The sequence below is a fragment of the Dryobates pubescens genome, chromosome 22 (genome assembly GCF_014839835.1).
Source record: "Dryobates pubescens isolate bDryPub1 chromosome 22, bDryPub1.pri, whole genome shotgun sequence".
Classification (NCBI taxonomy): domain Eukaryota; kingdom Metazoa; phylum Chordata; class Aves; order Piciformes; family Picidae; genus Dryobates; species Dryobates pubescens.
This window is the reverse complement of record NC_071633.1, coordinates 15,984,383-16,009,309: the sequence shown is the minus strand read 5'-3', so window position 1 is coordinate 16,009,309 and position 24,927 is coordinate 15,984,383. Positions and strand designations below refer to the sequence as shown.

The 24,927-nt window shown below is 39.8% G+C and overlaps 1 protein-coding gene and 2 non-coding genes across 7 annotated transcripts; all 3 read right to left on the bottom strand.

Annotated features, from left to right (window-relative positions):
• Window positions 1–1,433: 1,433 nt before the first annotated feature.
• Window positions 1,434–24,927, bottom strand: NAP1L4 (nucleosome assembly protein 1 like 4). 5 transcript variants are annotated; one of them, XR_008462809.1, is made up of 16 exons: window positions 24,810–24,927; window positions 23,581–23,642; window positions 22,022–22,121; window positions 20,567–20,708; window positions 20,363–20,449; window positions 18,576–18,701; window positions 17,773–17,844; window positions 14,389–14,528; window positions 13,450–13,595; window positions 11,932–11,954; window positions 10,806–10,925; window positions 10,493–10,522; window positions 9,136–9,192; window positions 7,936–7,973; window positions 7,363–7,412; window positions 1,434–2,442 (listed from the first exon to the last, which is right to left on the bottom strand). XR_008462809.1 is itself a non-coding variant. In XM_054171611.1 (15 exons), the coding sequence occupies exons 1-14, from the start codon at window positions 24,821–24,823 to the stop codon at window positions 7,968–7,970; spliced, it is 1,125 nt and encodes a 374-aa protein (XP_054027586.1). In that variant the 5' UTR covers window positions 24,824–24,927; the 3' UTR covers window positions 1,434–2,442; window positions 7,936–7,967. The 5 variants fall into 5 exon arrangements, 2 of the variants coding, with proteins under 2 accessions (XP_054027586.1, XP_009898275.2); XR_008462810.1 differs by lacking the exon at window positions 7,363–7,412 and having other exon boundaries at window positions 9,136–9,213; XM_054171611.1 differs by lacking the exon at window positions 7,363–7,412.
• On the bottom strand, window positions 16,533–16,653 carry LOC128898384 (small nucleolar RNA SNORA54). The gene has a single exon (XR_008462824.1). It is a non-coding gene; the product is annotated as a small nucleolar RNA SNORA54 (small nucleolar RNA).
• LOC128898389 (small nucleolar RNA SNORA54) lies at window positions 20,026–20,153 on the bottom strand. Its single transcript, XR_008462829.1, has one exon. It is a non-coding gene; the product is annotated as a small nucleolar RNA SNORA54 (small nucleolar RNA).

Sequence of the window (24,927 nt, the reverse complement as noted above, 5' to 3'; positions counted from 1 at the left end):
AGCCTGCCTCTGTCCAGCTGTGATGTTCCGACAACCACATCAGTTCTTCCTAAAGGGAAAGTTGCTCAAGTACCTGTGAAAAGTAGCTACCTTTCCTCTAGTGAAAGCCTGCAAGTAACCACCAAAATCAGCCCACCGAGAGCTCAGCTTTACCATTACCAGCTGGATCTGTGATGCTCAGAGCAGGATGGGATTTGACAAGGTCCACTTTCTATGGGGCTGTGTGATTGGTGTTACCTCTGCTTTAAGGAATCCCAGCTCAGCTTTCCTAGCACTTTCCCTAGGATGAACACCTCACCAAGCTTCCCCACCCACCCATCTCATTGTGCTGCCTGAATGCTGGCACATTTGCTCTGTGTGTTCTGGAATTTCCCGTTTTCTCAAAATTAGACTTGGCCTTTCAGGATTCATGCACATAAATTACTTCAGTGTGCTCATTTGCAGATGTTTATCTGCAGGTAGCAGCACTCCTGTTTAACCATGTAGTGGAAAGTCTTCAGGATGGGGAAACATCATTCTACTTCTTTTGATATAAGGAAAGGAGGGAAAAAAGTTAAAAAGCTGGTCAAATACCTGTTTGATGTGCCTGCCATCCCTGGTGCTGTCAGTGCAAGCTCCATGCTGCACTCCTCCCCTTGTCAGACATACCTTTAGGCTGTTCTCCAAGCCTGCAGTAGCACACTCTAAGTCTACCAACGATTACAAAAATTAAGTTTTAATTACTACCAAACAACTGTCCAGAACCCATCCCTCTTCCTGTCTTGGCCCTGCAGTATGTCACCTGAGTATCATTCTCTGATGTCCCCCCAGCACTTCATTTAGCCCACAACCAACCTGCACAGATCACGTGGCATCTTTAATAATGACACCACCTCCCCAAAACCCCAAATCCTACAAAACATTCCAGACTGTTTACTTGCAAATTGAGCAAGTTTCTTCTGATTCACATCAAAGAACTCTGTAATGTAATATTTACAAGGGCTCCTGTTCTTTGGCTTTTGACCACAAAGGAACTAGTAGCAGGATGCTCAGACAAGAGCAGCAGGAGGCCAAACTGCTGGCACAGCCCTTAGGAAACACTTCGCCCTCCACTAGCAGGAGTCAAAGGGATGCTGAGTTAACCTAGGAAGCGTCAGGGAGCAGACAGGCACCAAGGATCATGTTTCACAACTTTAATAGAATATTCTATCTATTCTGTACAAATTGAAAACACTGTATTAAGTTACAAATGTGTAAGGTAAGGCTGGAGCACTCTACATGCCTGGTCACAGTGTTGATACAGCTGCTATTCAACTGCTGCCAGAGGGTGGCAATGGATGCTGAAACTAGAAACGTGTACCTGAAGTGCCACACAACAACAGAAGGTAAGTTTTGAAGACTCCAGAGCTTTAAATGAAACTGTGGAATGGAATAACTTCAGTGTTGCCAAGTAAGACAGCAAAACTTCAGATTTATTGAACTGAACTTCGATAAATTTCCGTGTTCAGAGTGAGAGGTCCTTCCATGCTGGACACTAAGCAATAAGACTACTGGCAATTTCCTGGTTCTTTGGCTGCAACCCACTTCCACCAACAGCAACAGTTTGGCCTTTGCATTTTGATCTTCATCCAGAAGAGTTGTCATTTTGATGCAAGTTTGTTTCTTCTGTCTAGACTACTACATTGAGACCAAGTCAAAGGAGTTGTTATAAGTACCCATATTGTATGCAAAAGAGAAAGATTTTTTTTCTTCAAGTATATTAAAACCTATTAAAAAGCACTAATTCTGTCAAAGTACTTACAAACATGAATAAATAAATAGTAAGATGAACAACTAAGTCTCAAATATGACACCCCCTGCAATGAAGTAAAATTACTTCGATCGGTTTTTAACTGAGATAATAAATATGACATTGAAAGCTGCTCAAGCACTAGGTTCAATCAGTAGGTTGCAAGGAACATTACAAAAGGGGGGAGGGAACTAGCAAAAAAAGTCATATTGCTCTATCTGTTTCAGCTACCATACATGTAATCCATTTACCTTTAGCTTCTCTGCACATTGCTATTCCACAAGTTTCAGTGTTTCACAAGAAAATGGATAATCTCACTTGGTAGTCTGGACTATTCCCTTATGCATAGGGCAGAAGGCTCTAAAGGCCTAGTGACATACTTAGCTACAGTGTACCAACGGCTGTAGAGTGTGCTTTATTTAAACCTCTTATTTCCCAAATGCATTGAAGTTGCCACTGTACATGTTAAGCAATAAAGAAGAGAGTTAGTGAAAACCATGCATTTTAAAACAAATTAACTTTAAGCATTGTTAATAAGATTGTGCTGCAGCGATGGAATATCCTGAACTGCAGGCCAGGTATCCAAATATTTGTAACAGGTTGTTCAAATATCACTTCCCAGTGGTATTTCCTTATTACTGTTGTTTGCATTCAGCAGGCTGGCTGGCATCTTTCTGTATAAAGGAAAAACAGGGGAAACAAAGTTACAAATCAAAATGGCATACAAGAGAATAACTCCAACAAAGAACTGAAACTGGCTATGCAGTTCTCCATTAGCTGGAGGTGTCACTAAAAAACCACGAGGAAACTCAAGCCAGATGTTGAAGGTCTACAGCAGCCACAACATTTACTGGGTCTCCCCTTTGCCCCTAGCTGCCTGGTACCCCCTAACAACATTTTTAACCTGCATTTATGCTCCAGTATGGCCAAGGTTTAAACAACAAAAGCAAACCACCTTCTACTCCTCCCCAGCAGAGGTTCGACCTGACTTTCAGTTCCTCTTGAACAGTTTAACACTAAGTTGCCACCTCCTCAGCAGCTCTGAAGAGGAAGGCAAGCAAGGAAGGCAGGCTGCTTATTCTGCAGCACGTTTGAGCTTTTCCTTAGAAGCCTTGCCCTTTTTGCTGAGGTGATAAAAATGCAATTAATGTGTTGATTTCTTCTAGGTTCTGCATCACCAGCAGGTAACTATTCAACAGCTTAGCACTGGGCAAGAAGTCCACATGTTAATCCAAATATGTAAAAGTGGAAACACCTTCATTAGGTAGTAAAACAACTTCCCCCTTGGCAAAAGGAAGTGTATTTGTGAAGAACAAGTACTCAAACAGCTAAGAACTTCAGGTTTTACACTGTACTTCCTGCTTTTTTTCCTTGTAAAAGAGGTTTCTCAGAAAGCAGAATGTGGTCAGTGTATTTATTACCCATTTGCTTCTCAGAGTTACAGAAACCTGCTGAATTCTAGTAAAGATAGATACAGGTATAAAACAGGACACCTCAAATGTCCCTGACTGCCAAGGGTTTAGTGACTATCCTGAAGAACTGTGTGCATTGTGAAAGAAGCAAACATGCAAGAGCTCATTTTAAGCCCAGTAACCAAGAGCTAAGACAAATTAAGTGTTTTGCCTGTAGTGAGGAAGAACTGAGAAAACTAAGACTCCTTATCCTGAGTTCTGCCCTTGATAATCTGCACTAAAGCCAGGCTGGTTTTCCTCTTCCTCATGTAAACTGCTTTGGTGACCATCATTCCCACTGGGAGTCTGGACTAAAGCCAAAAGCTGTCTCTTCTGCACAAATATACCAAAGACTGTTCACATTTCTTTCCTGTAGTTTTCCTCCCCCAGCACATCTGGCTAACTTCAGCTTTGTACTCTCATCTGCTTGAGGTTCCAAATAACACTGATGTGAACTCATTTTCACTGATCTGGGACTAAATACAGCACAAACTCCCTCTTGAAAAGAGGGCTGTTTACACAGAACACAGAATTAGCACTCTCTGTCAAAAGAAGAATCTGACTGCCACTGGTAATACATTACATGATATTCTTTTTCAACTAGAGGCAGGCAAAAAAGGGCAATGCTTTTATCAAAGCTCTCCAAAAGTGTCTGTTTTATTTGTAACTGCTTTGTATTTGAACGTGGCCCAGGGCTGCGCACAGCATCACTTCCCCTCTCCCAAGCACTCCGGATAAGAGCCATCATCAAGGAACAAATCTGTCATTTAGAAAGTACTTAAAAGTCTTTCCATCTCCCTCCTTCCTTCCCATTCACCTGCTCTATTTATTTCAGGCACACTCAGGTTGACCACTGCAACCATTCTGGTTGAATTTTAACAATCACCCAACCCCCTTGTTGTATTTTCTAATAAACTTTGCTATCTCCTCTTGATTTCTGTAAACATTTAAACCATATCACTGCATATAAATCTTTATCCTGTAAAACGTGAGTCACAGAGATGACAAAGTTCCTTCTAAGGACCTTTCAGTAGAGATTATTGCTATCAAATAAAAACTAAGAAATAAACAGTTTAAGGGGTTCTCAGATACGTGTCATTTGCTGGAGGATTTTGAGAGAAATGCTGCTATTTTTAGCTTACAGTTGAGGGCTTATCTATCTCAGCCACGTATATGAAATGTTTAAGCAGGCCATGAGTAACAAGGTAGCATCTCAGACCCAGATTCCAATATAATTCATTTTCTCCCACCATTTCACTAGCTGAGTGCTTCTCCTGCCGAGTGCAGCAGCTTGTGAGCTGCACGCTGCCTTTGGCTATTCATCAGCCTCATACGCATCTCAGTCTAATCCCAAGGTGACAATGGCACAGATTGACGACCACAGTTTCCCCCCCCCCAGTAGCAGCTGCCTCATCAGGCATATGCATGCTGAAACTTATCTTTGGGTTCTGATGGCTCCAGTAAGATCAGGGAACAGTCCCCAGGCAAGTGCAATTGAGATACTACATCCACATGCCCTCAGGCAAGGCTGGTAAGCTCAAGCCTGCTCCTCCTACAGTAGCCAAGGCTGTTGGTGCCATCTGGTCAGCTAACCACTACCAATCCATTTATTGACCTCAGACAGACCCTGTGCTATTTATCTCCCCATTCTAGTGATACTTCTATTCAAGCTATTCATGCCCAAATTAAATTCACAAGACATCATACAAAAGGTGGTGAAGTGCATTGGCCAGGCAACAGAAACTTTATCTGCCAGAGAACCTTTAACTGGCAAACAAGGAACTGCATCTTATTTTAGACTAAATTCAGCAGCATGGACACGTACTGAAGTTCACTTCAGTGCTAAAGAGACAAATAATTCTCCTTCTCAAAGAGATTCCCTCTGACTTGAATTCCTCAGAAGTGGCAGGGTTTATTATTTTTACCTCTTTAAATTATTTGATTATATTTATTCTATCCAAGGACTTTCAACTACTCCAGGCCTTTAATTCCAGTTGGAGATGCTCTTCCTAAGTATTGTTTAACTACTGGCTCCCTCCTGGTCTATTTCTTTTGCTAACAAGCATCAATATAAAGCCTTTTTTTTTGCCTCTGATTCTTATTTATTGCATCATTTACTCTTGAACAATGAACATGGACATGAATGTTTTTCTCCCAGCATTTGATTACCCAGAAAAACAATGCTGGAAACTTGAGCTCTTCAGCTTAGTACAGACCACTGCCTCAGGCATCAGCAATTACATCAGTTGCTCATGGACACAGAACATGCATATAATTTAAAGGGGAATGTCACCTAAATTTGCAGAATCAGAAGGCTAAAATGGAGAAGAAAGCAAGTCTGAAGTAATACCGCTTTCATGGCTTGCATACATACAGCCCACTACCTCTACCCATCCACTGTATCTGCTGTCCCAGAGGATGGGGGCATAAATCCTGTCATTTATCTTAGCATTTTAATCCTTTCAAACCAGATCTTTTTAACCAAGTTACTACTGAAAGAGACATTGAATTTTTATTTATCTTCAATGTTTAAACAAATTAGGCAGGATACCTTCCTAAGTGATTCAGAAAGCAACAAAGCCTTTGCCCCCTTACTTCTACAGATCTCTTTTTGGAAGCTTCCCACCTGCTAAGGCAGCTGTGCAGGCACAGGCAGCCCAGCACCATCTCCTCTGACTCCAAACCCAGACTTTCCTGCCAACAGTGGGATCGATGCAGGCAGGAGGTACTAAAGCTGATATCCTCTCCAGCCTTTCAATATTTCAAGTGTCTTTCTATAGAATAATCCAGTTAAGGTAAAGGTAGGATAAAGCTGAACTTTATCTTTGTTCATTTTCTAATCTGTGTTATTGAGTGATAAAAAGCAAGGACATCAAATATGTATGTTGGAAGCAAACTCTGAGGTAATTGGAGCTAAGTAAGCAAGTGGTTTGGCCTGTCTCCTCCACCCTGGACAGAATGCTTCAAAGGCTCTAAAAATTTGCTGACAAGCCCTTCTGCCACCATTACTCAAAAGAGACTAAGCCCCTCCAAGCATGTGCAGTCTCTCCCCACAACAGTTCAGCTCATAATTCAAACCATCATTCTGGATCACCTTGTCAGCTACTTCTCTAAGCACAGCATCAGTAACATGAAATAAAAGCAGCAAAAGGACAGGGCATGCAAGCACATAGGAAAATACACTAGACAAATCAAGTTACATCTTCTGAAGCTACTTCAGATCATCTGAGTGCTCAGTCTTCCACAGCCACAACTTATATACAACATAAGCACTTTGTGTAAGAGAAGATAACGATCTCGTCCTTACTGAACAACTCAAATGTACTTAAAAGCAACAGGAATGAAAGGAAGGAAGAAGGAAAAGTAACAAAGCAGGAAGCATTGACATTCATGTAGCAAATACAGTACACCAGAAGGTAATATGGAAGTGACTAGAGAAGAGAAACTGGATTTGAAAGGAAAATAGACCAACACCTTTTTTTGTGTATATGGAAAGGCAAACTACTCCAGATCTAAGAATAGCAAGGAGAGGAACTGAAAGGCCAAGAGGGACAGGAGACAGGGAGAAAAAGGCTGAGAAAACAAGATGAACAGAGGAAGGAATAAGAAACAGGATTAGGAATACAACAAACCCCAGAAGTCAGAGTTGACTTGAAAAATTGAAGCCAGTGGCTGACAATTTTTCATTGCAAGAAGAGAAGACAGTGGTGTAAGAGTGCAGCAGGATGACACGTAAGGTGTTGTGACAAATGGATGTTGTTCTACATCAGGAGAATGAACAGTGCAAGTACACTGGGGCAGGGTGGCTGGCTTCTCAAAGCATACCAGATGAGAAATCAAATACAAAAAGCACAGCTCAACTGCAAGTTCAACAGAGGGATATATCTATGCAGAGAAGGAAAACTAGTTGGAAAGATTTACAGAGTCTCCTAAGTAACCAAAGGGGGGAAAACAAACAAAAAAACACCACTACAAAACCAGATACAAGCCTAAAATACCAGAGGATGTGGGGGGGAAGGGCAAATATAGAGCCTGATGCAGGCATTGTTCTTGATGAGGCATGGGATGAAAAGTGAAAGATGAGTGCACGATAGAAGGAAACTTTTTTCCTTCTAAATAGGCAGATGAGCAGGAGAGCAATACCTGTTCAGAATTATGAGCTCAAGAAAAGGCCTCTAAAAGTGACTGAGGGCCTTTGTCAGGCAGCATAAATAAGAATAATGTGGAAAAGGCACACTAAGTAAGTTGATGACTTACAAGAGTTCAAGAAAAGCAGAGAAAGTAGTTAAGAACTGATTTGCAGGTACACTAGAACAGTGAAAAGATGCAACATCAAATCAGAAACAAGGGACAAATGAAGTCTTACAAGTCTCAGCATCTTTTACCATGTATACATAAAATATAGTTTGATTACTGCAAAGGCAAAGCAGAAACTATGCCAGAAAGGCAAAGAAGTGACTCCAGAAAATCTAATTTAACTACATAATTTAAGGACATTCATCTCTACACATTTCTTTCCATTTTTTTACTGATAAGACCTAAGCTCTCAAGTCACCATTCACAGAATTTCCCCGTTTCTTTTCCCCATAAAATGAAAAAACAAAAACCCCAAACAAACCAAAACCAAAGCAAACAGAAAACCCTAGAAAACAAACCACATTGTATGGCTACAAATGGGACTCTCAGAAGTTAGGTATGAATGGAATTCCACCTTACCTAGAAATGTATGAATGATAAACAGACTTAAATTACACCTAAATGGGAAAAAATTGAAAGGAACTGTCAGCATGAATGAAAAGTGAAATGTACAAAACAATACAGGAGGCAACAACCATAACCTTCCAAGATACCTTGAGCTTTTTGTTTTCCCCCTGCAGAATAGCAAATCCCTTAATAAGGACATTGATACTTGCACAAACATACTTTGACCCAGAACTAGCATTCTGTTTCTCTGCTGCCCAGCTTTTTCCCATTACAGGTGCACCACTGCATTTTTGATCCTGCAGAGCAGAGGCCACTCCAATCTGTTTGATCAATCTTTCCACAAGACAGACCTTCAGTGTACAGCATTTGGCATTAAAGAACAAGCTCAATTCCTGATGCAATGACAAAACCCATTTACTGGTGACACGATGCATATAAAGCTCTGACAGAAGAGCAACACATTTAGCTGCTCTTAAGACTTTCATCCAAAGATCAAGCAGTTTTGCATGCCTTTTACTTTTTCATCTGTGCCTTTATAAAACAAAATTTAAAGCTGATGTTTTAGGAAGTAAATGAAGGCAAGTCTGTCATCACTGCCCCAGCTTCCCTAAGTGTCTGAGCATCAACTTTACAGTGACTGAAGGACTGAGAAGCAACTATCAGAAAGAGCACCAACCCTTAAGGCTGAATTTTAAACTAGGAATCAAAGTTTAAACTTCAAAAGATAAGGAGTACCTTTCTTTTTTCCTCTTTCTAGCTGAGTATGGACATGCAGAATGTAACCTGCAGCCATCAGAACAACCAAAAGAACAATTTAAGGAAAAACAACCCAAACAAAACAGAAAAACCAAGCAAGCTAGTTGAGATTGGTCAGACTAATTCTAAGTTGAAGTCCAGCCATGGAATATTTGAGTTATGACCTTTCTAAAGGAAAAACTATCATCATTACACAGGGATACCATTAAGTAGTAAAGGTGGACAGTTTGGAAATCACCTTTTTCTTGGTGCTGCTTAGGAGACAAAAATTACAACTCCTCTATTTATAAATATTAACTTTTAAGAGCAATGTGAGTGCTGAAGATGATGAAAACTGCAGAAGCTGGGTGAGTTTGGGGGTTTAATTTAGTCATCTTTCCACAAACTGCTGTAACCTTACGTTACACTGCTCAGGATTCTACTCTGTGTTGTGACAAAGCACACAAAAATCCTTACCTTAGGATCACTCTCTGCATCTTCCTCCTCTTCTCCCTCCTCTTCCCCCTCCAACTCCTATGACAAAATAGAGATAAACTAACAAAAATTAAAACAGGTTAAAAGTGCAACTTTTTGTAATGGAGAAATAAACAAAAGAGCAAATCATATTACCACTGTATTCCAGAGGGCTTCAGATGTCAACATTAAATCTACTTGGGCTGACTTAAAAGAATTCAGCATCTTCAAAACCTTAAAAGCAAAATCTTTAAAAGGATCTACAACATAAATTTAAGAGATTCAGAATGCCTTCAGGCAACCTTCTGACATAAGCTGCTGCAGCACCCCAGTAATTCTTACCCTTCTACCTGACACAGTACCAGAACAGTGAAATCCCAGGGAAGTATTCACATCTGATTTTGTTCTTTGTTTTGACCTCCTTCCAAGGAGTCTCTGGTACTGTGGATAGGCTGTGTATTCCTGCACAGGACTCTGCAGTATTTTCACACTCTGTTGTGCATCTACCTCCAAGATGCTACATCTGGCACTAAGGATGCTATGAATACATGTACACAAAGCCCCAGCTTCAAAAAATAAACAAGGAAATGTTTAGTCACTCAGCAGCCTAAGCCCAGAAATCTGTACTGCAACTTGCAGAGAGACTGCATGCTGAAGGCTACCAGCTCATATCAGACCATCAGTTTAGGAACTACTGGGGAGCTCTGCTAAGGTGAATCTGAGGGCAGTCAGGTATGTACCCTCAACTAATGAGCAAACACACCACAGTTGTGGTAGTTTTACTAAAAGCAGTAATAATTTTTATCTGTGAAGGATATTAATTCATTTAAGGGTGGTATCATGCAGTGGCTCCATGCAAAGCCTTCCACAGTTATGTCTGTACTCATCCAGAACTACTGTAAAGGGACCATAGCTCCTGGTACACTCAAAATTCCCATTTAAGTCTTTATCCTGAGCAGTTGCATACTCTCCCTTTTTTACATTTAGCAAGGCCCAGTCCTGAAGCTTATGACAGCTAAAAGCTGACAGCTGAACTGCACTACTGCCTATGGAACAGATATTTAAGAATAAGATGAAAGCATCATGCAGCACTGACGAAAAAAGCTCATGTTTAATTTTTGACTCATGTCAGAAAGCATCTAACAAAACACTAGAAAAAAACAGATACATGTTCTTGCAGAAAGAACTTTTGTAAAGAGAAAAAGTAGTCAAGTGGTTTTTTAAGTCAGGAATGCTGAATTCTTTTGGAAAGAAGCTTCATGCATGGACATCTATGAACAACTACTTTCTGCTCCATACAGGGAACAGGAATGCAGCAGGTAGGTTAAGTAATCTATAAAAGATGTAGTATGCATCTCACCTCCTCTTCACCTTCTTCACCTTCTTCAAACTGAAAAACAAATGCAAGGTTTTATTAGCTCTGCTAGTATTTGCATAAAATCTTCTGCAGTAATATGTCCATAGCATATTCAAACAGTAACTGAAACTAAGCCCCTTCCAGAGGCAAAGATTAACAACCCATAACAAGTCGAATGATTCTTTCCTATCCCTAAGCAACAGGAAATCTCTTGAGGGTTTTGGTTATTCTCATGTAATTACACACAATCTAATCAAAAAAAGGAGAATGCTTGTCTACATGGTGATAATCAACAACATGCTGATAGCATACGTACATTATCATCATCCTCTATGGCTTCCCCAGTGAAATACAGCACAGCACGAGGGACTATCCTTTCACGGAAGAAGTGTCCAATTTCAAAATCTGCTGCTAAAGTAAACTCTGAGTCTTCATCCTGTAAGGCAAGGCAGTTTGATTTTTCCTACTGAAAATGTGACATGCTACAGAGGGCTAACAAAGGCATTTCAAAGCTCGTTTGAGAAACATCATGGTGTCATCAACAGAAACGCTCAGGACACATTTGCTTTCAGTACATCTAACTCTAACAATCCAGGAAGTATTTCAAACTTAACTACAGATTTCACAGAATGGTAGGGGTTGGAAGAGACCTTGAAAGATAATCCAGTCCAACCCCCTTGCTAGAGCAGGTCACACAGGAATGCATCCAGGTGGGTTTTGAATGTCCCCAGAGAAGGAAACTCCACAACCTCTCTGGGGGAGTCAGACCACTGTGGGGCACTCGTACTCTGAAGAGGTTTTTCCTTGTCTTCACATGGAACTTCCTATGCTCCACCTTGCACCCCTTGCTCTTTGTCCTATCACTGGACAATGCCAGGCTCTGAAAAGACCCTGGCTCCATCCTTTTGACTCTCACCCTTCACATCTTTGTAAACACAAAACAAGGTCATCCCTCAAGTCTCCTCCAAGCTAAAGAGCCCCAGCTCCCTTAGCCTGTCCAAGTCCCACTGAATACCAGCTTTTTTGCAGAACTGAGATTTACTTGAAAGCTTTCCTACTTTCTACACACAGGCTGCTGGCCTGCTGAAACATCTTCTATTGAAAAGGCTCATGTAGATTTTGCTGGTTCTGACAGTACAGAATTTTTCAGAATGCTTCAGAACAAATTAAAAACAATAAAACAGATACCAGCCATGTGGTAGTGCCAAGTGGCTACAGAAAATGACTTCTTCCCAGTCATGAATACAGATGTATTAGATCACCAAAGATGTGGAGCAACAAAATGTCAACAGTATCTTTTACCAAGATGAAGCTCAGCTTCAGCAAAAAGCAAAAGTGATGGTAAAAACAGAAAGTACTCAAGCACCTAGAGAGTCACTGTGGAGGTGTGTAGCAAAATAGAAATGGCAGAGAGCAATGACAGTTTCAGAATATGAACTTACCAGTGACTCTCCATCACCAGATACTGCAAAAAAAAGAGAAGAGACCATAAATGTTAGCAGAATTTGTATAGTCTAACCCAACTCTCTACCAGAAAACACTAGAGGTATAAATCCTTCAGAAGCCAACTACCAAACCTTTAAAGACAATTCAGATTTAAATTAAACCCACTGAAATTTCCTATGAAAGAATTTTCTGTGCTGCAGTAAGAGCATCAAAGCTGCCATTTTGGTGTCAAAGATTTTTGTGCAGGTTAATACTCTCCCTACAAAGATGGGTGCAGCAGGCATACGGGTCACATTTCTCTCCTAAAAGACCAATGAATTGTTTCCATACTAACACGGCAATTACAGTACCTATTTTGCTAGAGCACTATGAACTCTTTCCTCTCCCCAAATACAGATACCAAAGTAGATTAACATTTTGTCAGGAGTTTTCAAAGCATTGTCATGAAAAAGCCTGGTACTGCAATCAGTAGGAACAGAGCAGGATTATTTTTTGTTGGCTTGTTTAAAAAAACAACAAAAACAAACCAACCAAACAAAAAACCACTCCAAACCATATTCCTCTCCTCTGCTTGGGTGCCATGGTGCTGTACAGGATCACACTGTGAAAGGTGACAATTTGGCTCAGCCTGTTCAAGCTGAAAATTCAAGTATCAACTGCCAGCACATGCCATAGCCTTATTTTTCTTATACAGCTACCTCAAGATGTGTTTTCCAGGTGTTTTTAGAAGCAGCATAAGCCCACAAGGCAAACACATCTCCATCCCCTTCTGAAAGCACCAACTACTTGTAACAGAATTTGTTAATAACTTAATGAGTAAATTTTGAATAACAAACAAGTTTCTGAACACAAACTTCACTTCATTTTTATCCCCATGTAAATGGGGATTTGCAGTGGTATTTAGCATGGGCATACAGTTTGCAATAGCTCATGACTGAATCAAGAACTGATTCAGTACACTTCTGAACTCCACAAAGTGCTTCTTCCACCCATATTTGACAAAAAAAAAAAAAGCACAATGGGAGAGGTACCAAGAAGAAAGAGTTGTTTTAAATGAGTACACAGGTAACATTAAGAAAATTAGGAAGTTATGTATGGAGTATTAGGAATCACTAATTAATGACACAAGGAAACCACAGGAAGTTCCACCAATTAACACAGAGGTTTAAAGGAAACAAATAGGCTGCAATTTGGCCAACACTGGAAGAGGTTTCTTTTGCATGTTAAAAACCTCAAACTGATGCATGGAGCCATCCTGTGGTCAAACAAGTCAACAGCTTCAGGAAAGCCTGCATGTGACGTTCCATACTATGAATCCTGTTTACACAGCACACCTAACGGCCAAGGTTTACTGAACATCAGGAAGGAGTGATAGTTGCATGAGCTGCAATTGGCCATCTTCCTCTAGTCATAGGAAAGTATACACAGCAGCAGCATAAACAGTTTGCAGATTTAAGCAATGTAAAAAGCACAAGGTATTTTAAGAACCCTAAATTCTCATTTCCCAAGCTTACCCTTTATTGGGCTGAAGAAGTTAAAGAAAGAGTCGTTAGGGACTTGCTTAGTAATTGTCCGAACTGTGCCTCGACCCTTGTGTTTCTGCTTTTTCTTGATTGTTTTAACTGTAACATTCTTTCCTTTCTTCCAGTCAATAGTACACCTAGAGACAACACGTGGGAAACAGCATTTTAGCACACATCATCAGTGAAATAAGCATTAGAGCAACAAACATGAAGGCAGAGATGGTTTAGCTTTCTCTTGATAAAGCTAGTCTTACACACGTGGGCAACTGAATCTACCTGACAAGATGTCAAGTAGTGCTAGAAAATATGTGTAGGATGGACATCTCAAATAGTTCCCTAAATTAAAAAGCTAACCAGTTTGTCTTCACAGACTCATCACCCCATCTATGCTTTAATACCTGTTCACCCTGCTTGGGGCCAAGTAGTAGTTACTGGTATTTTGTAAGCAAGGACATGATTAAGCTATTCCAGAAATTCTCAACACCTGGAAACTCTTCTTCTGACAGCCAGACCAATAGAGAACAATACATTATGTCCTCTCACTACAGGCCAAGGCAGTGTCCAGTTACACTCCCAAAATAAACACAAAGACTGGCCAGAGGCACATGTAGCTCTCTGACAAGCAGTGCTCAGACTGACTTGGCAGTCAATGGCAAGCTAGAAAGAGCTTACTTTTCAGTTCCTTTCTGCTACTGTGCCAACTGACAATCTCAATTAGAAGTCTCTTTTCATCCACTTTAAAATCTCTCTGTATCTACCTACATTACTCCTGTATGCTCAGACAAAAACCACCATCATCCCTACAAACAAGTCAAGTCAGCAAAAGCTTCATTTTATCTTCGTTAACCACTACCACAGCAAGAGAAAACAGCATCTGGAATCAGCAGATTATTACTAGAGAAAGCATTTTGAATGTCAAGTTCTCCTTACCCCTCACAATCAACTATTTCAGGTCCTTCAAATGAAAAGGGATCTGTCTTGTCTGGCTCCGACTTCATCTTGTATGTTTTTGTCAGGACTGAATTAGAGAAGTAGTCATTGGGCCCAAAGTGGAACTCTAAGGAGAAAGACTGGAAGAAAGTTCCATTACAGTTTTATGTTACCACTAATTTGGGTCTTTGAAAGAGTGTATCAGCACAATTAGCATTAATCAAACTGAATACGGGGGTGATGGCAAATTCTCTCAATCTACCAGAAAAGCAGGGCAAAAAGAAAGTAGTCATCTAATTCTGAAGATGCAGGAAGATAAAACAACCTCGGCTACTACTAACATTAAAATTAGGAGGTAATTACTGTATTTCATTCCCCTTTACATATAGAAATGTTTTAAAAGCATCCTCAGAAGTAAGTACTTTGAGTAAAGTCTTGGTTTTATATTCTGTAAAAGCCTAGTCATCATCCTCTAACTAGGGATGAACTATCAGATGCTGCTACTCCCATCATGACCTGAAACAAAAACTGAAACAGACCAATTAAAAATAACTTTAAAAATTGGATTGCAGGACTCTGTAGTTAGACAGTCCACTCCACCAGGAACCAGAAAGGTTCCTCTTGTTTAATAGATAATCCTGCAAGAGAGCATGGACTTTGCAAACTGAACTCCAAGTCACCCCCACACCCACACCTCCCCCCAACATCACCATACCTACTGCACAGCCACAGCATGTGTAACAGTTACCTTAAATATTGCTGGGGAAATAAATAAAACACTGAGAATGAGACCTAGCATGCATACAAAATGTGGAACTGCCAAAATCACCATCTTTCAATGTAATTCCCCAGCCACTCCTTGGACTCAGGCCTGAAAACAGTCTGTTATCACCCCAGTCTGCCTTGCTACCCTATGTTTGAAGGTCCACCATGCACAGAGCGGATAAATAACTCTAGGGACAACAGCCTGCTCAAGGCTGTTTATCCCTCACTCATCTTCCAGAGGCCCTTTAATCTTTCTCAGGTCGCATGAATCTCCTCACATAATTGAAACCTGGAGAGTTATCGAGGGGTGATGAACGTTGGTGGCAACAGCAGCCTTTCCAGCTCACACACTCAGCTTAAGGACAAGAAGCCACTGCATACCAGATGATCAGTGGAGTATCTATGTTGGCTTCACACAACCTATTTCAAGTTTACTTTGACTTTAAAGCAATTTAAGAGAGCTGTTTTGGAGGGTGTCTTCAGCCAAGGCAAATCTCTCTGGCAAACATGCTCAAGGGGGGAGCTACAAACTTAGCTTGCTTATCCTCTACCAGTGACTAACACCCATACCCAGATAATCCCACAAACCATCACTGGGGTTATAAATAGGTAACCAGTGGCAGTACTTAACATGCAAGATCCCAAGGACTAGCAAGACAAAAATAGCTGCAGAGGCTGCATTTCAGTATTTCATTCTGTACCTGCTAATCAGGAGACAATAAGAAGCAGTTTCAAGTTTCACATACTATTTGAAGTGTTGTATCTTCCCAGCAGTCTTTATTTGGGCATCTTTGCTTTTGGTATCAGCTTACCTTGCAGCGTGTATTTCTAGATTTTCCCTGTAGTATGAGATGTTCTCAGAGTTCAAAACAATAGAACTTCTTTATTTTAAGCTAATTACTTAAGTTATACCCAGATGTGTCATCCAGGCCAGGATATGCTAGCTAGGGATACTGATGTTCAAATACAAGTAGAGACTGTATTTATACAAACATGTGCAAGTTTGTTCATGATTACAAATAAAGCAAGTAGTAAGGCAATCACTCACACGTCACCAGACAGAAACTTACATACACAGGATACAGCAAACAGAACTCTGAAGCACCATTACTGTAGCTAGGTAAATCTACTTTTGGAGGACCACAATTGCAGTTAACCACTGAGTCAACAATAAATCAGAAAGCCCCTACCTACCATGCATTTATTTTAGCAGCATAAACCTAATCCACAGCAGAATGAGAGCCTTATGTTGCACACTGGTTATGCAGACTTTATACAGCACAAAGGTGTCACTGCTGCACCCATTTTCAACAGACAGGGAATGTCAGACAAGACAGCCACACACAACTGGATAACAGCTTTCACTCAAGTAGTTAGGAATTTGTCTCCAAATGCAGAAGGGACATGGCATTTGTCAGCCTTCCATGATTGGATTTCATGTAGCACTGGAATGGAACCTAATCACAGGAAGCTGCTGTCAAGAGGTTACGAACAGTGCAAGGTGAGATAAATCCATTGGTGTTTAAAGGACAGTTTTTCATCTTAGGGGACTACCAAACAAAGCTGAATGAGAACACCAAGATGCTGTAGGCAAAAATAACTATTCCCAAATCAAACAAATGCCTCACAATAAAGCCCACCAAATATGTCATGCTTAAAAAATGACTTTTCTTTATAAAGCTCCTATTGTCTCATTTAGCCTTAGCAGTATTCAGGAATTCCAACATATTCTCTGTCCACACTACTTCTCTTGCCCTATTTATCAGCTCAAGTCTTTTGGTACTAATAGGAAAATGATAACTAAGACAATGAGGACTTAAAAACACCTTTGGCTGATATTGATCTTTAAAAGGTGTTTTTCTTACATCAATCTTTAGTGAAACTTTCCTAGTATTCATTTTGGACTCTGTCAGAAGGCAAATTCCCCAAGACAAGATAAGTACCAAACACCATGAAAAAGCCACAAGGATGAAATTTAAAGGAAGGCTTCAATCCTATCCTTCCTGCCTCCTCCTCACAAGAAGTAGAGTCTGCATTAAGTAAATAAGCAACAGAACAACAACATCTTTTCAACACACAGTTTCTGTGTACTAAACTTAAAGAAAACAATTAAAACACAGCAAAGTTGTACTTGAAAAACTATTCATTGGGCACATTCTAAAACAACATCCAATATATTTTTCTTCCCTTTTCAATAGGCACAGTAGCCATGTGCTATGATTGGGATTAGTAAGTCACATATCTTCTTTAAAGGAAATATACAGTTGAGTAAGCAGTACCCAGAATTTTTGCCACAACTGATTTTCAAACCAAAAGCAGCCATTTATCCATATCAGTGCAAATGGCTAATGTGGAATTTGAGAAAGAGTGAAAGCAACACAGAATTAAGTAGGATTTTAATCTAGAAACTACAATGATACCAGACATGTCCAGGATAAGGGTGAGAGCGCAAACAGTCAGGAAAGCTACAGATAAATCTTTAGAAGGGCAAAGTATGAAGATACTAACTTAGAAAGAACCCACACAGACACACTCCAGCCAAAGAGAATAGCATGAGAATTCTGAAATGCTGTTCCCTTCATGGCTAGTCTTCATGAGGAACAATCAGAGAAAACTCACCATAGGCTGTCCAGGTTCAGAAAACTTAACTTTAATATCCTGCAGATGTTTCAAGATTGGTTCATCATATTCCTAAGAGAAAAAAGAAAAACCTTACTCAGCAAGCAATATTTATAAGAAAAAAAAAATTAACCTGGCTTGCTTGTTCAAACTGTTCTGAAGAAGGAAACAATCCTGTTAATTATTCAGCAAATTCAGCTGAAGTTCAGATTTTGAGCTAAGTGTCTTAATTGCAGTTGCAAACATGTGCCAAATTCTCAATCATTGCACCTTGCCTTCAGTAAATAAAGCAGCTGCTGTGCTGAGATCCATGAGCACTACTGAAAATAAAATAACTTTGTTCAGGCTATTTACTGCTGGCAAGATTTCACAGGAAGATACACTGCAGGGAAGCCTTCCTTAACAGCATATAAAAAAGTCAAATTAATAAAGCTGAACAAAATCACCTAAGCTATTTCACATTAATTCAACCGATGCATGGGTAAGTTTATATCCTTGTGAAAAATCATCCTTGTGTTCTTTGGGGAACAGCTGCTGTAAGTAGCAAATGAGGTTGCATTTTAGTATCTATAAATGCTGTTACAAGGTCATTTCTTAAACAACCCACACAGCATTAAGGAGTTTGGGTCAGCTGCTCTGCCTGTCCATCACTACCCTTTCAAGCACCTCCAGCAATATTAGAGATCCTGAAGACTCAGAGATTTGGTCTCTCACACATAGTACACTCCCCATGAACTGAGAAAGTAGCAATTACGTTAGTGTGGTTTTAGGACAGAAGTTATACTTTCAGAGGAGAAACTTACCTGTACTAATTCACTTAGCATATCTACATTCCTAAAGATAGTAAACCAGAAGTCTGGAATTCCTTTGACATTTGTCTCTTCTGCTTCTGCTTTTTCATCTATTACCACTGCATTTTTCAGGTCATCCTGTGAGACAAATGCAGAAACATGTGAAAAATAAACCCATGACTTCTTAACATTTAATAATCAGAGATACATGTACAAAACATTTGCCATCTCTGTAGTTGCATTTAAAATTTACACAGTTTTATCCTCTGTACATGAAGTTAAGAGACGAAGTTTATTTACACAACCATACATACATACATTTAATTCAGACCTTCATTTGGAACTCTTCTGTGCTCCATCACCTCTCTAGAACAGGCTGCCCAGGGAGGTGAAGGAGTATCTATGGAGGTATTTAACAGACATTTGGATGAGGAGTTTAGAGACATGGTCTAAGACTTGTGTCCAAGGAGATGTTAGATTATGTTTGGACTTCAACTTAACGTCTCTTCCAACCAGGCAATTCTGTGATTCTGACCAAGACAGTTCCACTGACTTGACAAACAGAAATAAAGAGAATTTCTATCTTTCTACATACGAAGAAACTACATTTCCCATTCCTGTAACCTCCTGTGCCATTTGCAGTGTTTCACCTAAAAATTTTCAATTGAACTTTAACCTCTGAAGTACTATTTTAGCTCCCCAGTTTTGCAGGATACCTGGTAAAGCTGGATTTCATGGATACTTATTACACTGTCTTCAGTATTTAATCTTTTGTGACACAGGATTCCCTACATATAACTGATGTCAAATAATATAGAAAAGGAGAACTAAGTTACTTCACCTCAAAAAAGCAGGAAGTTTGCAGTCTGAAGTAGTTGTTGCATCTTTCCTTTTACACCACTAGATAGCAGCAAATACATGAAGATGATCTAAACAGCAGCTACTTGGCATTACAATGAGCCAAGAATATGAAGCAGTTTACTTGCCATCTAAACGTGTCTCTGGTCTTCTAACTGCATGGGATAGCATTGACAGGCCATATATTTACATCAAACTGAATACATCTATCTGGCTTATGCACATGGAGTGCTGTATCCTGCTAAATCTCATGAGATCAGTGAAAACAAAGAGAACAATCTGCTTTGTATACAGAACAGCATCCAAAGGAAACTGACGGAAAACGGGTCAAGGCAAAAATGCACAGAAAACCTGACAGAATGGCAAATGTGGCAGTTTAAGTAGGTCACTCCTCCAAGAAAAAGCAGCAAGCCATGAGTTTAACTCTCCAAAAATGATGACAGGGGAGTATAAGGCAGCCTACAGATTACCTCTCCTAAATCTAAATAGCTCCTACTCAACAGACAAGTAGTAATCCACTAGCCAGCACACGTTTCATTAGATCAATTCCACTTTATGACTAGGCAACATGTGTCTAATCTTCATTTATGGAAATGAAAGCTAATTATGTCCCCCAAAATAAAAGGGACCAGCAGACAAACAGCAAGCCTTCTATTATCCTGGGGTATGATGTAGCACTGGAATGGAACCCATTACCAGAAAGATACTGTTAACAGGTTACGAACAGTGCAAGCAGCAGCAACTTTTCAGTTCAGTCGAGTCACAAACTTGAGAAAAGGCTAAACCAGAAGTTTAAAAACTTTCACTGGACCTGACAGTGTATTCATCACAAGAGTGCACTACTGCTAAAACCCTTATGAGTCTGTCAATAGCAAACACTGTACAGAAATCAATTCTGACAACCCAGTACATCTGTAGTTCATTACCCAGCTTGTACTCACAGCTAGTTTTTCTTCTTCCTCATTTTCACTGTGCCACTCTGACTCCGCATCTGTGGGTTCAGCTTCTCCATTAATAAACTCTCTTCTCTGTTAGAAAAAAAAAAATAAATCAAGAATATCATTGAAGATGTAAAATTACACATATGCAACAGAACTGACTCAGCCAGGAGGAGACAAAGATTGTATAGAATAAAGCCTTCCCACCTTATCAAAAAGGGGTTGATAGAGCGCCGCGTATTTTCTCTCTAAATCATGTACTTCTTCATAGAATTTAGCTTCTATATGGGCACATTTCACCTGGAGTTGTTTCAAGGCATCAATTCTTCTTTTCACTGCTTTTGGTAAACTAAAACACAAACAATTCTTTTAACCTAACAACAGATAGCTGCTTCAGCATGGTTTAACTTACCACTGTGAAAGAGGCTACTGGGGCCACCACCCTCCCCACATAGTTCAGAGATCTGAAATTAATACCTCTGCTTACATCTGTAAACAAAGGAACAGCCTCAAGTTGTCCTAGGAGAGGTTTAGGTTGGACATGAGGAACAATTTCTTCCCTGAAAGGGTTGCCAAGCCCTGGAACAAGCTGCCCAGGGAAGTGGCTGAATCATCGTCCCTGAAGTGATTTGAAAGACATGTAGACATGGCACTGAGGGACATGGTTTAGCAGCAGACTCAGTGTGCTAGGAATTAACCTAACCATTAGGCTGGACTTTTTCCAGCCTAAGCAATCCTGATTCTGTAAGATAGACGGGGACAATCTTTTTAGTAAGGCCTCTTGTGACAGGACAAGGGGTTCATGGTTTTACACTACAAGATGAGAGTTAAACTACAGAGAAGGAAGAAACTCTACACTGTGAGGCAAGACACTGCCCCATGTTGCCCAGAGAGAGGGTAGAAGCCACATCCATGGAAACATTCCCAATCAGGTTGGACAGGGCTCTGAGCAAACTGCTCTAGTAGATGGCCATGCACACTGCAGAGTGGCTGGACTAGATGGAATTCCAGCCCAAACCATTCTGTGATGTAAACTTTGATACTCCAGTTGTGCTGATCCATCTTTGAAAATGAAAGGAACTGTGCATTCTACAGGGGGAAGCTTTGACTCGTGGGCGATACTCAGAAAGTACACATTACCCACCTATAAACTACCAAGCATTTATATCCAGCCAGGTAAAAAGAATTGTGTCTCTTTTTTTATTAAACAAGCAGCTATCCCCAGGCAAGAAATAAAAGCATAAATATCTAAAGGCAAAAATTTTGAAGCTAATTTAATATAAACTAAGCTTCACCCTAGAGAGTTACAGCTCCTGAATTTTCCACTACATCCTGGGCAGCAACCTTAGAGATGAATCAATGCAACACATACCCTGACAGAGTAAGGGTCACAGAAGGAAACAAAGGCAGGGGAAAGGAGCTATTTTTAACCAAAAAATAACAGCAAGGGAAAACACTGAAGTGGACAAAGTTCTGTTTGCAGTTATGTGCAGCTACACTATAAAACTTCTTCCTTCCAGAAGTAGCCCACTATGAATCATGGTTTAAGTCCATCATTTTTCTAAGTGAATCATTTGTTCTAATTTCCTACCCTAATTATACAATAATAACAGTCTATTATGCTTTCAGCCTTTCCAGAATGTTACTGTGCTCTGTACTTACGTTTCAATGTAACTTGAAGGAGTAAGTGCTGCGTTGTCAAGACGGTCCTGTAGTGCTGCCAGGACCTGTGGATTTTGCATGACTTGGTCTGCTAGCTTTTCTATAAAGAGAAAAAAAACACTTTTGAACCAAATTTGACAGTATTCATAGTGCTTCTGTCATACTGTGTGTCTTACAGCAATCACAGTAAAACCACTATTTTCCAGATCTCAATTAGCATCACTGTAGTTAATTAATAACTCAAGCAAAATTACCTCAGGATCAGATTTCAGAAAGGTAAAATAGGATGACGACAGAACACACCTCTCTCTTTGCAAGTATGTCACACTGTGCTTTTAGGAGCAAGGAGTACTTGGAGGATATAAACAAATTCCTTCTCTTTTAAGTTGGAAAGCACAAAACTGGAACTTCTCTATCCTCCCTCTATATTAGCTTATAAGTCACAAATTTCCAAGAGAATTATCACTGAATTATACTTCCAAAACATTTGTAGAAGTCTTCCTGGCTCCTGAAAAAAACCTGACCAAAGCTTTGTGCCTTTTACGACACCACAGCATGGCACTATGACCGTGAGCTACTGGGGTTTTTTTTGTGTCAAGATAACAGTTTTGCAACAGTTCACAGAAGACTATTTTTATGGGAGGTCAGATCTAAAATGCTTCTAGTTAGGAGCTAGAAATCCTCACTTATGGGTCACCATGGAAAAACATTTGCTTTTCAAATCTTTCCATTGTTTCTCACTGCTTTCTCTCTCCCCAGATATTAAAGAAAAAACAATAAAATTGCCTCAAACACTACCTTAATGAAGCTTTAACATAGCTAAGTTATCACTTTTTTTGTTGTTTGGGAGGAGGTGTTGTTGGGGGTTTTGCTTGGTTTTCAATCCTACATAAGAATTACTCAATATTGTCTACCAGTTTGTATGTGATTTCCAACTGCAGCCACAAAGGCTTTCATAAACAAAATAAAGTAGTGAGATCCAAAGAATATTCAATGACCACGGAGGTGAAACAGATTTCACTGTAACTTACAAATTTGAGCATTCAGATTAACAGCAATGGAACTGTAGCTTTCCACACACAAAAGTACTAACTTGATAAGCATTATTCAGCAGTTATCTACAGATCTTCCAAATGAAGACTAAAACCCTCCAGAGAGCATGCAAAGCTGCCTCTTCCTATAAACAAGACAGTGCAGAACTTGCAAACAGACAGGACTGCTCATTTTCATAATTACACTAAGATTAAATGTTGATAAAATCTGGTCTACACAGCTCTTATTGCAAGTGTCCAGTGGGTTCTCTCATGCAATAGTGAAGCATGCTAGCCACAACCTACCCAAAACTCCTTTCACTGTCACTAAAATTTAGCCTCCTGGCTGCAATAAACACCCAAAATATCAGAAAGCGAACAGTTAGCCTAAAACCCATTGCTTTGCTTCAATACTGAACATGTTTGTAGCCTTGACATTAAATGTTTTGGAACTGTAGATAAAGAAGCTTCAACATACAAAGCAAGAGGCTTCCTCCCCCTTTGCAATGTTACCTACTTCTCTCTTACCTTTTTTGTCACTTGCATTTTTAGCAGCCTCCACAGAATCTGAAGCAGTATCTTCTGTTTTACTAAAAGAATTAAAAGTGTAATGTATTAAAAATGCATCCCTTCATAAAAATGTTAACATTTAAGAACAAAAGGGTTCTGAATTTTCAGTGTTTATACTACAGGGCAAGTTTTATAAACGAATATACCACTAAAAGACATGTACTTATGTCTTCTAGCCTCTCAACTTAAGTTTGGGTATGAAACTAATTGTCCTGACATGAACAGGACACAGAAAAGGAAAAACTACAATGCAAAGGAAACCCAAACAACATCAAAAAAACCCCTCAACAGATAAATTTCTCTCATTAGGTGAACAGCTGGCCTTTCTGCTGTACTGGGTCACTCTGGAAAGGGAAATGTTATTACTCACAGGGGAAAATACAAGACACCATTCTGCTGTAAGCAATGGAAAAAAACAGGAGAAAAGACATAGATGGAAAAGAACAGAAGACAAGAGATCAAAGCTCTGTGTTTTGACCTTCTATATGAAGTTGTTTTGATTAATAATAAAGGCACTTGCTAAAAGGTCCCTGTCCTCCCTATCTCCCTGCTGCAACATCTTCCATCACACTTCCCATGCTGAAGAATAAGCAAACAGCCAGGAAGCATTTGCTGTGCTGGTCAAAACACACTGAGTACTGCTGCAATGAACCCTAACTGATATCCAGCAGGAGAAAAAGAGATATCATATATGCAGATGGGTATTATTAGTCACCGGATAGACTAAGCTTATCCAGCTTACCCCGCTGCACCGCTGGCCTCAAACACGAGCATCATGCATCTATTTACATCAGTTTAACAACAGTTACTTGTTCCAAAAGTGCTATAAAAACTGAAAAGAACAAAACAAAACAGTTCCTTGTGTGTGCTTCAATCACACAGATCACAGAAGCACTGACAGTCAGTGCTCCCTTCAAGTCTTTAGAGTATTCAAATATCAGCACTGATTCAAGGCAACCCAAATTCTGCTAATCCAAGAACAGAGTAATTCTGTACCAATACACCACAACAAACATTTTGCCTTGGCTATAAGGAAACAGCCTAGTTCAAGAAAATATGAACATTTTATTCTGAAATAAATTTGGTCATCCATTCCTCAGGTAACATTTTATTCTCCCCATGGAAGACCACATATAGGGTTGGCTCTAACTACTTTGATTTAATTTCAAGCAAGCAGTCCAACATACCTGTTATCTGCCATCTGTGTGCCTGTATCCACCTGTAAGTTAAAACACAGGGTTTAAAAAAAACTGTAATGGCAATTTATTTGCCTCAGCAGAGGATGAAAATAGAACTGGTCACTGT

Coding starts and splice junctions, on each gene's coding strand:
- NAP1L4 (XM_009899973.2), bottom strand. Junction 13,596..14,388: donor GAAATAGTTGATTGTGAGGG/GTAAGGAGAACT, acceptor TGTTGTCTCTAG/GTGTACTATTGACTGGAAGA. Junction 10,926..11,931: donor CTGGTGATGGAGAGTCACTG/GTAAGTTCATAT, acceptor CTTGCCTTACAG/GATGAAGACTCAGAGTTTAC.